This window comes from Bison bison, unplaced genomic scaffold (genome assembly GCF_000754665.1).
Source record: "Bison bison bison isolate TAMUID 2011002044 unplaced genomic scaffold, Bison_UMD1.0 scf7180017864010, whole genome shotgun sequence".
NCBI classification, from domain to species: domain Eukaryota; kingdom Metazoa; phylum Chordata; class Mammalia; order Artiodactyla; family Bovidae; genus Bison; species Bison bison.
In genome coordinates, this window is record NW_011494582.1 from 402,611 (window position 1) to 417,778 (window position 15,168).

The following is a 15,168-nucleotide window of genomic DNA, read 5'->3' on the forward strand; positions in this document are numbered from 1 at the left end:
TCACTCTAGAATTTGATATTAGGAAGATTGCTCCTCCACAGATACATTCTCTAGCATAAGCTTTTCAGTAATAAAGGTGGTATTGTACTCTCCCAACTGTATATTTCTCAGTAGATTCAAAACATGGGTAGGGATGTGGGTTGCAGTTTATTGAGCCTCTCCAACTCCAAAGGTCCAGACAAAATAGAATGCTAAAGATTGGTTTAATAAATGTCTTCAGTATTTTGTTATTACAAGACACATAGCTTACTTCTTCAAGTCTACAAAACATAAAATATGCTTCAAGTCCAGTGAGAGTTTTGTTTATACATAACTTCCTGTAAAAAGAATCAGGCAGCTCAAAACAGCTGTTTCACTCTTCATTCAATAGATATTTATAACTAGGCCTGGAGACTTGATGTTAAAGAACAGTTCTGTTCTAATTTGAAGCAGAGTTCAGATTAAAAGATCCCTTGAGGTTTATTTTAGGTCTATGAATTTATTGGTAACTGTAGATTTTGTTCATCATGTGAACAATACTAAAAATAAGAAAATTTAAACTTTTATAATAAAACATCTCCACTCCTGAATGTACTTTTCCCTCACTGATTGTAAAATCAGATGATGAATTTAACGGTTCTTTACACTGAAGCCAAGTATTGGTTTTCATTATTCGGGTAACGGTCTTTGCCTTAGGATCATATTCAAATTGTTTTGATCTACGGAAGAAATAGAAGAATCCTAGAGAGAGAGAATCATGATTAGTTATCTTATACAACTGTATAATTGTTCTATACTATTCAATTTTATGAATGTAGAATACAATAATTGAACATGATATGGAGAGAAAATAAATGTGTAACTATATACATACATTTTACTTTACCCAGTCACATGAAAAATATTAGTTTTATTTCCCTGAGGAAAAAGCCAAGGTATGAAACATGAATTTCAAGGGGCTGTAGTTTATACCAGAGGTTCTCAGACTAGGTTTCCAAAAAATGTCCCAGTGAGGGGGAGAAAGAGGCCTCTATGAGTATGGTCTTGGGCCCTATCTCATTTTCCTAAAGCTGCTCTGCTTTATCTGTTTTAAGTTCTGAGGTTCCGTATTAAATTTCACTAGAATAAAAGATGGCAATACTCAAAAATATCTTTAGACTTCTGCTTACTCCATGGTCTGCTCTGTTGTTTTTGAAGATATAGTAGCTGGACTGATTCATTAATTTGCCCAAGGTTCTTTTAAAACTGTAGATTCCTGGCACAATCCTACTGCCTCAGAAATTCTAAGGAACTTGTCGCTTCATATACAAACCCTAAACTGTGTTTATTAAACTATATACATTGAGGTTTGAGAATCACTGTTCAGTTCAGATGCCCAGTCATGTTTCACACTTGAAACTCTTCAGGCGTATCTTTATCAGACATCTATGATCAGTGATAATTTTGATACCTTTTGCATAGTTTCGAAGTAGTATGTCAGAGAATATAACTCAAATTTACTATTCAATTTTGATAAGATCCCCACAGTTTATTATTACATGTACTCAAAGTAGTAAAAGGACATTAAAATGGAAACATTTAAGTTTTCATGCTGAATTCTTTCACAGTCAGTAAAGCCTTCTAAGTATCCTAATAGTCAGGCGCTGAGGCTTACCTTTGTGTTGGAAAGCGGCGTCCACTCGGAGGCCAATTCCTGGGAAGTACTTTACCACTCTCCGTGGGTACCCTTTGTCCATGGTTTGGGTCACTTCATCATACCTGGAGACATAGATTTGAAAGGTTTTGGGGGGACCTTTGTTTCAGGGAAGAGGACTAATTTTTTTACTGCACAACTTGGAGTCAAGCAAATATGTAGGAAGAAAGTAATCCTATTGGAAGAAAACTAGTAGGATCAATAATTAAAAATGGCAAAGAGTATATTTGGTCAGATCTCTGACAGTGTCTTAAAAACAAGGAATTATGAGGGAAAAAAGCCACATAATTTACCAGATCGATACTATTCTGAGGAACCATTAAATCAAAGGGCCCTTTCCGGAGTTTCAGTGATTTTGACTGAATATGTTTGTCACTGGCAGCTTGGTTGGCACCACCAGCCTTATTATTTTAGCTTTATTTTTATAAGCTGGATAAAGATCTTTGACCTGACTGAAACATTCTTTTGTTTGGTGAATGCCAAACACCTAAGATTGTCTTCAACATAACAATTTTGGAACTTTTGGAAGACAGTGTTAAAGTGATGCTTTGTGGATATTTTTCTCCAGACTAAAACAAGGGGCCAATTGTCTGCAAACTTACCTCCAGCACCAAATGCCCACAAAGAAGTAGGTCTTTCTTGTGCTGCAGTCACACACAGCTGCATCAATTTTCTTCACACGTCTTGGAAAGCCAAGAGTATAGATGGATTTGGGATAATCTGGTAAGACAGCATATCCTCTGATCACCCAGAAGTTGTCATCTAGGACGAGAGGGAGAGTGATTATCTTCTGATTTATTTCCTAAAGGGAGAAATAGGTGTCTTAAGAAGTTTGAAAATAATTAGATTCCTAGTTCCTTTCAGGTGCAAATCTTAAAGATTTAGTAATCTTATGTCTCCATTTACTCTTACCATGTTCTTTAGCTGCTTACATATCATTAATATTACACAAATAATATATACCTAGGAAATGGCTACCCACTCCAGTATTCTTGCCTGGAGAATTCCATGGACGCTAACACTTTCACTTTCATAGTTCATGGTATGCATACCCATGTCAGTTGAGTTCATTATACTGATTCTTCTCTAATGCTGACAAAACTATCGAGTATATTTGTTCTCCTAAATTTCCATGCCCTAATGTTCTCAAAGGCAAGTAATCTGATAAAATCCTCTTGGAAAGTAGGGTTGCTAGATTGAATATAAGATACCAATTGAATCTGAATCTGAATTTCAAGTAAACAGTGATTAATTTTTGGTATAAGTATATCCAAAATATTACAATGTGCACACTTAAACTAAAAAGATATTTTTTATTTGTCTGAAATTGAAACCATCTTGTATTTTTATTTGCCACATCTAGCAGCCCTAGTAAAAAGGGAATATAAGAAGAGAGATGGGTTACCTTTATTTGGCAGAAAAAAAAGACTTTTTAGTTTTTGTTATACAGGTTTCTTCTCTCCTGTGCACTTGGGATGACGTTTATCTTTATAGCCAGAGAGAATCCTTGGATAGTTGTTCTTTATAATAGGAACTTAAGGTCAGAGCAGAAGCCCTGTCCATTTGGCTCATGCATGAAGATTATATTCCTTGAATTAAAATATCCGCTAACTAGTTCAGGCGTACACAAGGAGAAGAGGAATAATGATAGGCAATGTTACCTTTAAAAACCAGAATCTTGTCGATGGGGTTCTCATATGCAGCGTGAATATCAGCTGGCAGAGATGGCCAGAATGAAGAGATTAATTCAAATTCAACGTCAGTGATGTCATAATAGATCCTCTATATGTGCCTGTGTTAGACAGGAAACCATACTTTATATACAGTCTATGTGTATCTATTTCAATGAAACCACTGCAAACTTAGACTTGACTTTATCTAATTGGTTGATATTTTCATCAGTTTATAGCATTAGCATAATTTTCCTCAGAAATTTTAGGTGGTTATGAATTCAGTTCTACCCTTTGGATCACCAAAGTCAGGACATGCCTTTGTGCCCACTCTTTTGGGTACTTAGAGTAGCAAACTACCCATGGAAGTCTCATTAACAGTTCTCAGTGTATTTGGTCACTTCATTTTTGCCAAAGCAGCAATTCCCAATATTCTAAGTCAACACCAAGCATTCTAAGAAAAAATTTCTGGTATTGATTGCTAGAATTAAAAATGTTATTATTGTCATTGCTAAATATTTCCTCAGATTTCCCTTCTGGCTGTAAAGCTCTGAGGTAGATCCGTGAGCAAGGTCTGAAAAGTCCTTATAGTTCATTTTTCTTCCCATGCTGGGAACCCATCCCTGACAAGTGGTCTCTCAGCCTCAGCTATCAGGAGCATGGTATGACAGCATGTCATTGTTGGTGTTGTTCAGTCACTAAGTTGTATCTGACACTGTGACCCCATGAACTGTAGTGCTACATAGTCATGGGTGGAAGGAGTCTGACTTCACATGTTCTTTCCTTTTGCCCCTATATCCTTGTCAGATGGTAAATGTCCTGACACTTTGCTCTGAAAGTGTGGCCATGGTATACATAACTGACACACCATGTTGCAAGTTAAGTGCAGTAACTACATAGTGAGAGAAGAGATTTCCTACCACAGCTAACACTTTGTTGATTCAACTTCGAGGAATGGTCCATTGATGCATATTTCACAACTGGCTCTCCAGGTAGGAAAAAGACCTGCTACTGCTGCTAAGTCACTTCGACTGCAGCCCACCAGGCTCCCCTGTCCCTGGGATTCTCCAGGCAAGAACACTGGAGTGGGTTGCCATTTCCCTCTCCAATGCATGAAAGTGAAAAGTGAAAGTGAAGTCACTCAGTCGTGTCTGACTCTTAGCGACCCCATGGACTGCAGCCCACCAGTCTCCTCCATCCATGGGATTTTCCAGGCAAGAGTACTGGGGTGGGATGCCATTGCCTTCTCTGTGAAAAAGACCTAATTTTTATCATTTGGTGATTGTCAGGGTGTAGGTACTCCAACCAAGGCCAATTTCAAGGTACTAAATCAATATGAGCTAGTTTACAAAATTCTTGAAAATTTAATAATTGAATCTCTAACTCCTAGACTTAATTGCACCTCTCTCCGCTTCTGTAGCCAGGTGTAAGCCAGGTCCAGGACATCGTCGGGATTGTGGTATTATTTTAGCTAAGAAGTTACTGAAAGTAGACTCTGGTTCAATGGCAATTAAAAAATTTCCTTAAAAACATTTAAAAATTAATTTATTATTGTTGCATGTATGAAAGATGGGAGCAGAAACAAGCAGGCTAGTAAATAGGCTTTTGGAGTAGGAGATGAGAAATGATGGTAGCTTGGATGAACTGGAGATGGTGGTGGAGACGGAGAGAAGGGAGTGGACATAGGCCATCGATGTGTCTGCAGTAGGACTTGACAAGACCTACTGAGTGACTGATAGGGGATGGGATGGGGTGTAAATGAAAACAATGGTATCACAGAGGAAAGAGCAGCTCACCTCTACCTGGGAGGGTGGAGATTAGGCCACAGAACACATTCTCCGAGAGGTGACATTGAGCAGGGATGAAAAAACAGAGCACAAGCATTGGTGAGGATGTGGAGAAACTGGACCATTAGTTGTTGTTGGTAGGAATGTAAAGCGGTGTCACCTCTGTGGAGAGTGGAATGGCAGTTACTCGAAAAATTAAGTAGATAATTACCATTTGAAAAAAAAATAATTTATCAAACAGGTAAGAGGTATGTGCACAGAGTAATACATTCAAGCAATGTAGACAGTTATAAAACAAAAAGCAAGATATATTCTCTTATCCCCAAATCTCTTGAAAAGAAAAACTTCACAGGAAGTTGAGGTGTTTAAGGGAATGGGTTTACCTGCCTTTAAAGAACATTACTTCTCTGCGGAAAGTGGTGATAGCATCAAAAGTCAAATCAGGGTCACAGGCATGAGGTAGAGTGGGTCCCTTTGGCTTCTCAGGTACCTTAGGTGGCCCTGCTTTGATGAAAAAAAAAAAAACCTCAGTGAACTAAGAAGGCATGTGGAAATACCTACAGAAGGATCTTTCCCAAGAGAATACTTTCCTCATAATAATATTTCGAGAAGTGATTTTTCTCAACGTCCTTCCTGGAAAGCCTTCAATTCAGTTCACATATATTCAGATTTATTGCTCACCGTAGATGGATTGGATTCCGTTGATATCGTCCTGAGAAAGTGGGTATTTGCTAGGATCCAAGGAGACATAGTTTGGGAACATCAACGCTGTTTGATCACTGGAGTGAGAGAGCCCCAGTGAATGGCCAAATTCATGAGCTGCCACAAGAAATAAGCTGAATCCTTAACAAAAACGGAAAACATGAGTATGTTAGTCAATCAGAAGAATGATTGCATCTGAGATTAGGAAGTAACTGAGAGAAATGAAAAAAAAAGGCTTGTCAAACAGACAATTCTTATGACACATGAACCATTATTTATCTGGGAAATTTTTCAACAGTGATAATTGGTATTAGTCACATCATGGAGAAATGTAACCCAGAGCAAGCAGATGGCAGAAAACAGGTGTCTCGAAATGGATAGTAGTGGGAAAAAAAAAAAAAAAGCCACCAGTTTTGGGTTGTTGTTAGGCATCTGTACATGATCATATTTCCCCTACTTATATTCTTCAGAGATTCTCCACCGGTTGTAGGATCAAGTCCAAATACCTAAACATAGCCTTCCATGAACTAGTCCCTGCTTTTTTCCCCAGCCTCATATTTTATTTTCATTTTCCCTGAGCTAGCCATGTGGAATCACTTGCATTTCTCATCTATGCCATGCTCTTTTTCATCTGTGTCTCTGTATCTCCATCACTTCTGCCCAGAGTATTATCTCTTTCACCCCCTTCACCCATCTGTCCTGCATAGGCCTCAGGGACCCCCTCCAGAGTCATCGTCACAAGACTTCTTTCCCCCAGCTCCTATCCGGGTTGACTTAATTGCACCTCTCTCTGCTTCTGTAGACTGAGCTTAATTCTGTCTTTGCAAATAAGTACTGCATTCTTTTTTTCTTTCCCTAAGTTGTGCACCCTTTCAGTCCAGAGACCATGTCTTAATCATCTTCCTGGGGACTGATAAACAGTTTAGTAATGGGTGCTGGATATCCAGGCTTTTATTTGGATGAAAGGATGGTTAGATGTTCCTCCTGGACAAGACTGGAATACTCTACTTATCCACACCAGAAGTTGTACCATGCATGGTTGGAATTGCCTTTTTGTTTGTCTGTCTCTCCTACAGTCTGTAAGCTTCTAAGTATATCAAAAAGACTGTCCTTGGACTTGCAGCTAAACCTATGGATACTAAGGAAAATGCTGAGCCTTTTGTGATGGAGCCTTGTCCAGTGATGTTTGCATAAAACAACCATGGAAAGGCAAAGAATTATTCATGGACTTTCATGCTTTTTGCTCTGGCTTTTGCTGCCTCCCCTTGTCTGGCTGGCAACATCACTTTGTGTGCTTTTGAACAGGGATGGGACAAGTGACTCTTTAAAGAAGTAATTAAAATTCAGATCATCTAAACGAAGTGCAAACTTTTATTCTGGCTCTCAAGACCCTCTATATAGGATTCTAATCTACACCATTTCAGCCTTCTGCTCCATTACAGTTCTGATACTTGAGTTGGTTGGGTTATTCTGTCTAGAACACTTTTTACTCCACTTTGCTTCAGAATTCCTGCAGAGCCTTCAAGTCTCAGGTTGGCGTCACTTCCTCCCTGACCTCTGTATATGGGCTGGAATTTCTTTTAGGTGCTCCTATTACATTGCCATAGTACCTTTTATCCCAAGGTTGATCATACTAACTTTAAATGCCATTTATAGAATGTGCCGTCTAGACTGTAAACCCCTGGAGAGTAGAGTCTGTGTGTTGTACGCTATTGTATATTCCAGTTATATTACAAAGCATGGATTAGAGTAGATTTTGAGTAAAGGACTGTTGAAAGGCTTCATTTACTATTATTTGTAGAGCATTTCTCATGTACTGACAATATTATAGGCTGTATGATACAGTAGAAAAAAGATTTCATTTCTGCCTTCTTGGAGATGCAACTAAATAGATGTTTGGGCATTATACATCAGTACCTTTGTGAATTTTTTTTTCTCCTAGAAATCACTTAATCATCACCATTATCATTAGTATTAATAATCACCAAGATAATTATCAGTGTCAAACACTTTCTGAATGTTTGCTAAGGACTGGTGCTTTGCAAGGTTTTTTTTGCCCTTATTATAGATAAGTTGTGTCATCTTCCTGCATGTAGGTTCCCCCATGCCACAGACCACTGCTCTTCTGCAGCCCAGCCCTGCATCTGTAGTGGTCTCTGAGGGCTGTTTCAGTTGCCTGGTGCCAGTGCATATGTGTGTGAAGCATTTACATTCACATACAGGTTTGAAACTGGCCTCACTTTGGGAGATTCCCAGGAAACCCTCTCCATGTGTTCAGATCTCTCTGATATCACCATGCAGTGACTTCCAACCCCTTAGGAAGCAGTGGGATTAGCAGATGACTGCTGTCTATTGCTTTTGACGGAGTTGCACTAAGACTTTTGTGCCCTTTGCATAAAGAGAGCCCACATATATGTAAAAAGCTATATTATACATTATTGCCAAATTTTCTATTTAAAAAAATCCATTTGATTGGAGATGCTTGATTGGATGCTTGAGATTTTACATTTTTATTAGAGAACAGGAAAACATTTTCCTGTGTAGGCCAGAAAGCTGAGAGTTATAAGATTAGGGATCCCCAGGTCCAATAATTTCAACCCTGAGGGAATGTATTACAATAAAGCAGTTACAAAACACCCCTTTTTAATATTGTTGCCTGGCTATCCACCCGGAACTTGGTGGAGGGCTATGTTTATCCTCTGCTTTGCTCAGGCAAGTTTTGCCAGCTTGGGGCCCAGGACCCTCTGGAGTTTTTCATAATCCATCCCACACATCCCCTTTGGCAAGGGGCCAGTTGCAGTGTGGGGAATAGTACTTTTACCACTAAGGTAAGATAAGGAAAGTCTCTCAGTCGTGTCCGACTCTTTGTGACCCCATGGACTGTAGCCTACCAGGCTCTTCCCTCCATGGGAGTCTCCAGGCAAGAGTACTGGAGTGGGTTGCCATTTCGTTCTCCAGGGGATCTTCCCAACCCAGGGATTGAACCCGGGTCTCCCGCATTCCAGGCAGACGCCTTAACCTCTGAGCCACCAGGGAAGCCTTTTACCACTAAGTGTTGGAATTAATGGGCTTCCCAGGTGGGAAGCATCTGCCTGCCAGTGCAGGAGACATGGATTCAGTCCCTGCATTAGGAAGATTCCCTGGTTGAGGGCATGGCAACCCACTTCAGTATTCTTGCCTAGAGAATCTCATGGACAGAGGAGCCTGTTGGGCTATAGTCCATGGGGTGGCAAAACAGTCAGATACAACTTAGCGGCAAACAGCAACAAATTGGAACTAATAGGGATACAATGATAATGAGTGGACTTCTCTGGTGGTCCAGTGGTTACAAATCTGCCTTGCAGTACAGGGGAAATGAGTTCAATTCCTGGTCAGGGAACTAAGATCCCACATGCCATGGAACAACTGAGCCCACTTGATGCAACTAAGACCCAATGCAGCTAAATATAAATAGATAAATGTTTTTTAAAAAATGGTAGTGAAACCTGAGACTAATCTCTGCTTCTAGATATGCAAGTAAAGCCTGGCTGAGTGAGGGCAGTCATTTCTGACTTTGGTGAGCACTAGAATATTTCCTATACCTGCCTGATTGGATGTATCCACCCGACCTTCAGGCCAAATCCAGGAAAATATTGGAACACATCTCAGCAGGAGACAGACCCGGTCCCTTCAACTCCTCTGTCATTTGGATCCTGGGGTCACCCTACCTCTTTCACTTTCTTGGCTGTAATGTTACCTCTGTGGCAGTGCAGCCACCACCTCCAAACTCCCCTTGAAGTTCAGCCAGCATGGAGTCCTTTCCCCTCTTTGTTGCCTAGCTCTTGGAAGAACACTTCCATCAAGTGCTCAGACTTAGCAAGGAGAGGCTGTTCGTCATTTTGAGTCACTGGCTTTCAGTTTTGCAGAAACTATGACTGACTCACAGACTACATAGAGTTATGTGGTCAGGACTGAATTGTGGGCTTGTGTACCACCCACCAGAAAGCCACAGCATCCTCTTTCCTGGAACCCTGGAAACCAGATACCAGAGACATGATGACTGTGGTAAATGACAGAAAAAAAAAGAGTAGAGAGAACCTGAGAGTCTACCGAACTGCTCCTTTGTTTGCTGCTGCTGCTGCTGCTGCTGCTAAGTTGCTTCAGTCGTGTCTGACTCTGTGCGACTCCATAGACAGCAGCCTACCAGGCTCCCCCGTCCCTGGGATTCTCCAGGCAAGAACACTGGAGTGGGTTGCCATTTCTTCCTCCAATGCATGAAAAGTGAAAAGTGAAAGTGAAGTCGCTCAGTCGTGTCCGACTCCTAGCGACCCTGTGGACTGCAGCCTACCAGGCCCCTCCATCCATGGGATTGAGATAACAAAGTTTTGTTTTTTTATTTGAAACATAATAAAATATCACTTATCTTCATGCCAGGGAGGCCCAATAAGAGAAATAAAATCACTGCCCATGGCCTAAAGAAATAAGTCAAATTTAAGACCAGGATCCAATTCTTTGGCAGACAAGCAAGAGTTAGGTGAAGAGGTTCATGTATATAAATGGACGTCCTATGGGCCATGTACCCACATAGCATCTTTCAATCACTAACTTGGAATTACCACCTCCCAGAGTCATGGCAACCTACTCCAATATTCTTGCCTGGAAAATCCTGTGGACAGTGGAGCCTGAAGGGCTGCTGTCCACAGGGTCGCTCAGAGTCAGATACAACTGAAGCGACTTAGCATGCATGAATGCATTGGAGAAGGAAATAGCAACCCACTCCAATATTCTTGCCTGGAGAATTCCAGGGACTGGGGAGCCTGGTGGGCTTCCGTCTGTGGGGTCGCACAGAGTTGGGCACAACTGAAGCGATGCAGCAGCAGAGTCTTCTTTCAATCTTCAAGCTAGAGATGACTTCTGCCATTGGTATAATACACAGTACTTTCTGCCTTGTATGGTGGTGAGTGGGTCTAGGCCTTATACACCACCCAAGATCATGAAGCTCTGAACTTTTCTAGAACAACTTTGTGGTCTGCACGACACCTTGCAAAGATCCAGACATGTAGTGGCCCTTCAGGCATTGCAGATGTATGAATGAACATATGAGGAAGGGAAGAATGTTCTGATAATAACAGGATTAGCAGCTTTATGAAAGTGCTGTGTGGATAAAGCTCTGAACTGTACAAGCACAGTTGTCTGAATAGACACTGAACACTTTCATCAATGTCATCTGGAATATGAAACATCATAGGGAAACTGGGAAGTAAAAAGCAACTAATTGCAAAGCTATTCCTTTCAGGGATTTGTATGAATAGTAACATTTTGTTTGTAAAGAAAATTGGGCTCACCTACTCCGTCCTTGGTCCAGTTCTCATCCTCATCAAAGTGAGTGTCTCCACCCAATCCCAGACCAGGGGGAAAGGCGTGGCCGAGGACTCCCAAGGGGCCGTCGAAGTAACGAGGACACGAACCATGGACTGGGAAACAGGGGGTAAGAGGATGAGCCTCGTCAAAGCTCCCAAGATGAAAATGGCTATATTGCTTTCTCTGCTGAAAACCTTACCTCGGGTCTTAAAGGCAATCATGATGTCAGCCATCCCTTTGGAAATCTTGGTGAATATTAGTGGAGTGACTTTGCTCCACACTTCTAAACCTTTTTGGATAGCCTCATCCACATCAGCTCGAGCCATATCAGGAGTGTAGTTTACAATTCTTACAAATTAACAGATATGTATCAATTCGCTGTTATACAAGCATGTAAACACATATACTAGGAAAAGAAAATAATTTCTATCTTAACCATCACATGCTGCAGTAACTTTTGGTATGGTGCTATTGCTACATTTCTACAATGCTTTACCATTTAAATTAGGTATTTTTACATTTGCTATATGTTAATAATTCAGTCTTTCATCTGTGCTATTCATCAGGTAGTATGATTGCACTTAGACAAATGAGGCTCAAAGAGGTTAAATGACTTCCCTAAGGTCATGTCTTAAGGTGGAAGATCATTTTATGCATGGATTTGCTGTGCATATGACTGTATGATATGATCTTCTAAAGAGAACTGAGATTCATTTTCTCAAACAGCTTATAGAAATCAGTTTTATGCATGTGTCATACGTTAAGTCTCACTTGACAGCCACAAAGAGTTTGTTTCTCAGGAAAAGCTCTTGCTTTTGTTTATATTCTCTATTTTGCTGAATCTACTTTTACCTCAATCCCTAAGGCTCAAGAAGAAGAAGGAAGGACTACTAGACTTTTTAAGGCCAGCCAGGAGGGCTCTGGAGCAGTGCTCACGGCCAGTGCCTCTATCTCAGGTCACAGGTCACCCTTCAACCTCTTTCTGCCAATAAGCCAGCTCCTTTGCAATATCCGAGGTCCACCTGAGATTTGACAATCTAACTCATACATGTCTCCAACATGAGCTGGTTGTACTCCATTTTCTCAGTTTCCCTTGAGCACACTTCAGTTGTACCTTTAAGCATCTGCAGTCAGACCATAGAGGTTCTGGTCCTAGAGTTTTTATGGAGGTGGCAGAGGCTAGAGATTAGAGCATATTTGCAGAGCCAGTCTGCTGAGAAAAGCTGTGCAAACTGGCCTATGCTAAACAAGTTTTTTTTTTTTTCTTCCAGTTTCTCCTGTGTTTAAGGTGATAATAAAAGGGGTGCCTAGGTCGCAAGTTTTTTGAGAGGGTGGAATAAATAAAACCTATCAAGTGCTATGCACACAGGAAGTGCTGGGTAAAATAAACCATTATTATCTTTGCTTCTTAGAGATAATATTCACGTTAATTTAGATTAAGAGCAGGAGCATTACCTGTAGGTGAGGTTGTACTTCTTCCACCCGGGGAGAGTATAGCCATACTGACCCACGTCAGGCACCCCACACCTGGGTGTCTTCATGATCTCCAGAGTGTTTGAGTCCAGTTTTCCAGTCACTGTCAATCCAAAGAACGCTTGCATTTCACGGATTTTGCCGTCTATGAGACTTCTGTTACTGCTTTGAGCAAGATGACTCCCTTCTATTTCAAGAGAGTAGAACTGGTTGAGATATGCCTAACCGAAAAGACAAAAAAAGGCACGGACTACAGGGGAGCAGACCTCCATCTCAGGAGAAGCAAGCTTTCCGAGATCCTTTCCGGCAGCAGGAGGGGAAAAGGAAATAAATAACAAGGGAAAGGAAGGGGAGAGGAAGAAAACAAAGAGGAAGGAGAAGAGTCACCCTCTCTTTCAGTTTCCAAAAGCTCATTGAGCTGTGTGTGACCAGAACCGGCTACACCCATAGAGCTATGGAACTCCAAACTTTAACAGACGAGAAGCATGCTTCTTCTATGTGTTGGATGATCTTGTGTCATACACATTTTTACTGTTACTTTCATTTGGTGTTTCCTTGAAACAAATTATGGAGAAAATATGATTATTCACATGTAATCACATTTAAGTAATTCCATCAAATATGGCAAAGTACCTGGATTGATTTTTAGAGGGAATCTCCAAAGCAGCGTGGTTTTCGTACATGTAGGATAAGGAGCTCCAAACTACACTTGGGTCCCCCTGGCTGGTCTTCAGATGCTTTTATGGAGATCTCCGTTCTCACAGAGCTGACTCTGTCTCTGCTCACTCTCTCCTCACTTGTATCCAGTGCTTAAATAGCAAATCCTGCCTTTCTCCCAGCCCACCCCACTCTCCACCCTCTACCATTCCTGACGTCTTTAGGGCCAAGGAAAGGAAAATCAGCTCCTCACAAAAAAGTTCAGGACTCTTTGGTAAGAATGAGCTGTCTTTTTAGGTCCTCGGACAATCAGTAAAGTGAAATTTTTATGGATAACCACGAATGACATTTACTGAGACAGTACCTGAGTCAGTTGCAGGTTCTCTTCGTCTTCCATCCTTTGGTCTGCAGGAAATGCAGAGGACAGTGTTACAAAGACCAAAAGCAGAAGAAGGTTCTTCATTCCTCTCTCTCCAGTTGAAGCCTCGTTCTGTTTGCATAGAATTTAGAAAATAATAGTGAGACGTGGCATGAATTGGCTTGTATTATCCTTTAATTAAAAACAGAAAAGGACATTTGCCATGGAGTGTGTCATGGTATGCTTTTTTTTTTCTTAGGTTGAGTTGATTTCACAATCATAATCTATGATTTGTTTGGTAAATACAGTCACTGTTATTATTGAATTTAAAATAATACGAACTGAGGCTCCAAGCTACTTTTGCCCTTGCAAAGTTGGAGGCTTTCCTATGCATAAATTCTTGGGAGTTGAATAATTTTCGGTTGAATCAAAGCCCATAATATTTGTATAACAAGATAATTTTCTTTGTAAAAATTTTTATCTTTTGTTGCAATCACCTGTTATGCTTGCAAAATTATAATTTTTTGCTTCTTCTGAGGAATATGATTTCAGCTGTTGTCTTGCTCTTGATACAGATACTTCCTTACTTCCTGTCTTCTAATAAACAAGGCATGTCTGTTTTTCAAAGAACAAAGTTTTCAAAGACACGGTATTGTGAAAAGACAATTGATTTAGGGATCAGATTATCCTAATTAACTGGGTAAATACCAGATGTTTATTGAACACTCACTCTTTGCCTGTCATTATTAATGCAAGAAAGAATAAGACACTGGTCCAAACTTGTTGGAAAATTCAGACATACACAGACTAACCCCAGGTAAAACAGAAAAAAGTGGCAAAATGCACAGTAAAGATTCTGAAGACTGAAATGGCCCAAAAGGCACTGAGATCACTGCAGATGAGTGTGATCTAGAGGCTTCAAGCAGGTTGAGCTTGAGCTGGCTCTTGAAGAGTGTGTAGGATTGGTTCTCAAAGAGGAAAAGAGAAGGCATATGAGCGGAGGGAGGCCACAGGAAGCAGGGACCACGGCAGAGACGAGCTGCAGGAGGTCTGACTGGACTGGAGCAAATGCACGTGTAGGCAGCCATGGGTAATGGGGGTGGGGGGTCTAAGAAAGCTGCAAGGAAAGTGCATGTTTTGAGTCTTTTCATGTCTAGAATACCCTTTATTCTGTCTTCATACTCTACAGAGAGTGTGCCTGGTTATGGAATATCAGGCTGATATCAATCTGCCTTAGAATTCTGACGTTTCTGTTTCATTGTTTTTCTAGAATCTAGTGTTGTTATTGAAAAGCCTTTTATTCTTGGTATGTTTCTTTTTATTTCTGAATAATTTTGGAAGTCTCTTTACCCAGGTATTCTGAAATTTTATAAAGATATCTCTTAATGTGAGTCTTTTTGCAGTACATTGCTTGGCAATGAGAGCTCTTTCATTATGAAAACTTCAAGGAAAATTTCCTCTATTATTTCTTTGATAATTTCTTTCTACCTAGTTTCCTCTTTTTCTTTC

At 40.5% G+C, this 15,168-nt stretch overlaps 1 protein-coding gene across 1 annotated transcript; it reads right to left on the reverse strand.

Annotated features, from left to right (window-relative positions):
- Nucleotides 1-478: 478 nt before the first annotated feature.
- MMP27 (matrix metallopeptidase 27) lies at nucleotides 479-13,764 on the reverse strand. Its single transcript, XM_010834081.1, is given in 10 exon segments — nucleotides 479-720; nucleotides 1,634-1,737; nucleotides 2,275-2,434; nucleotides 3,334-3,464; nucleotides 5,513-5,630; nucleotides 5,811-5,972; nucleotides 11,156-11,284; nucleotides 11,371-11,519; nucleotides 12,627-12,865; nucleotides 13,666-13,764. Coding segments are annotated over 10 exon segments (1,533 nt in total).
- Nucleotides 13,765-15,168: the final 1,404 nt, after the last annotated feature.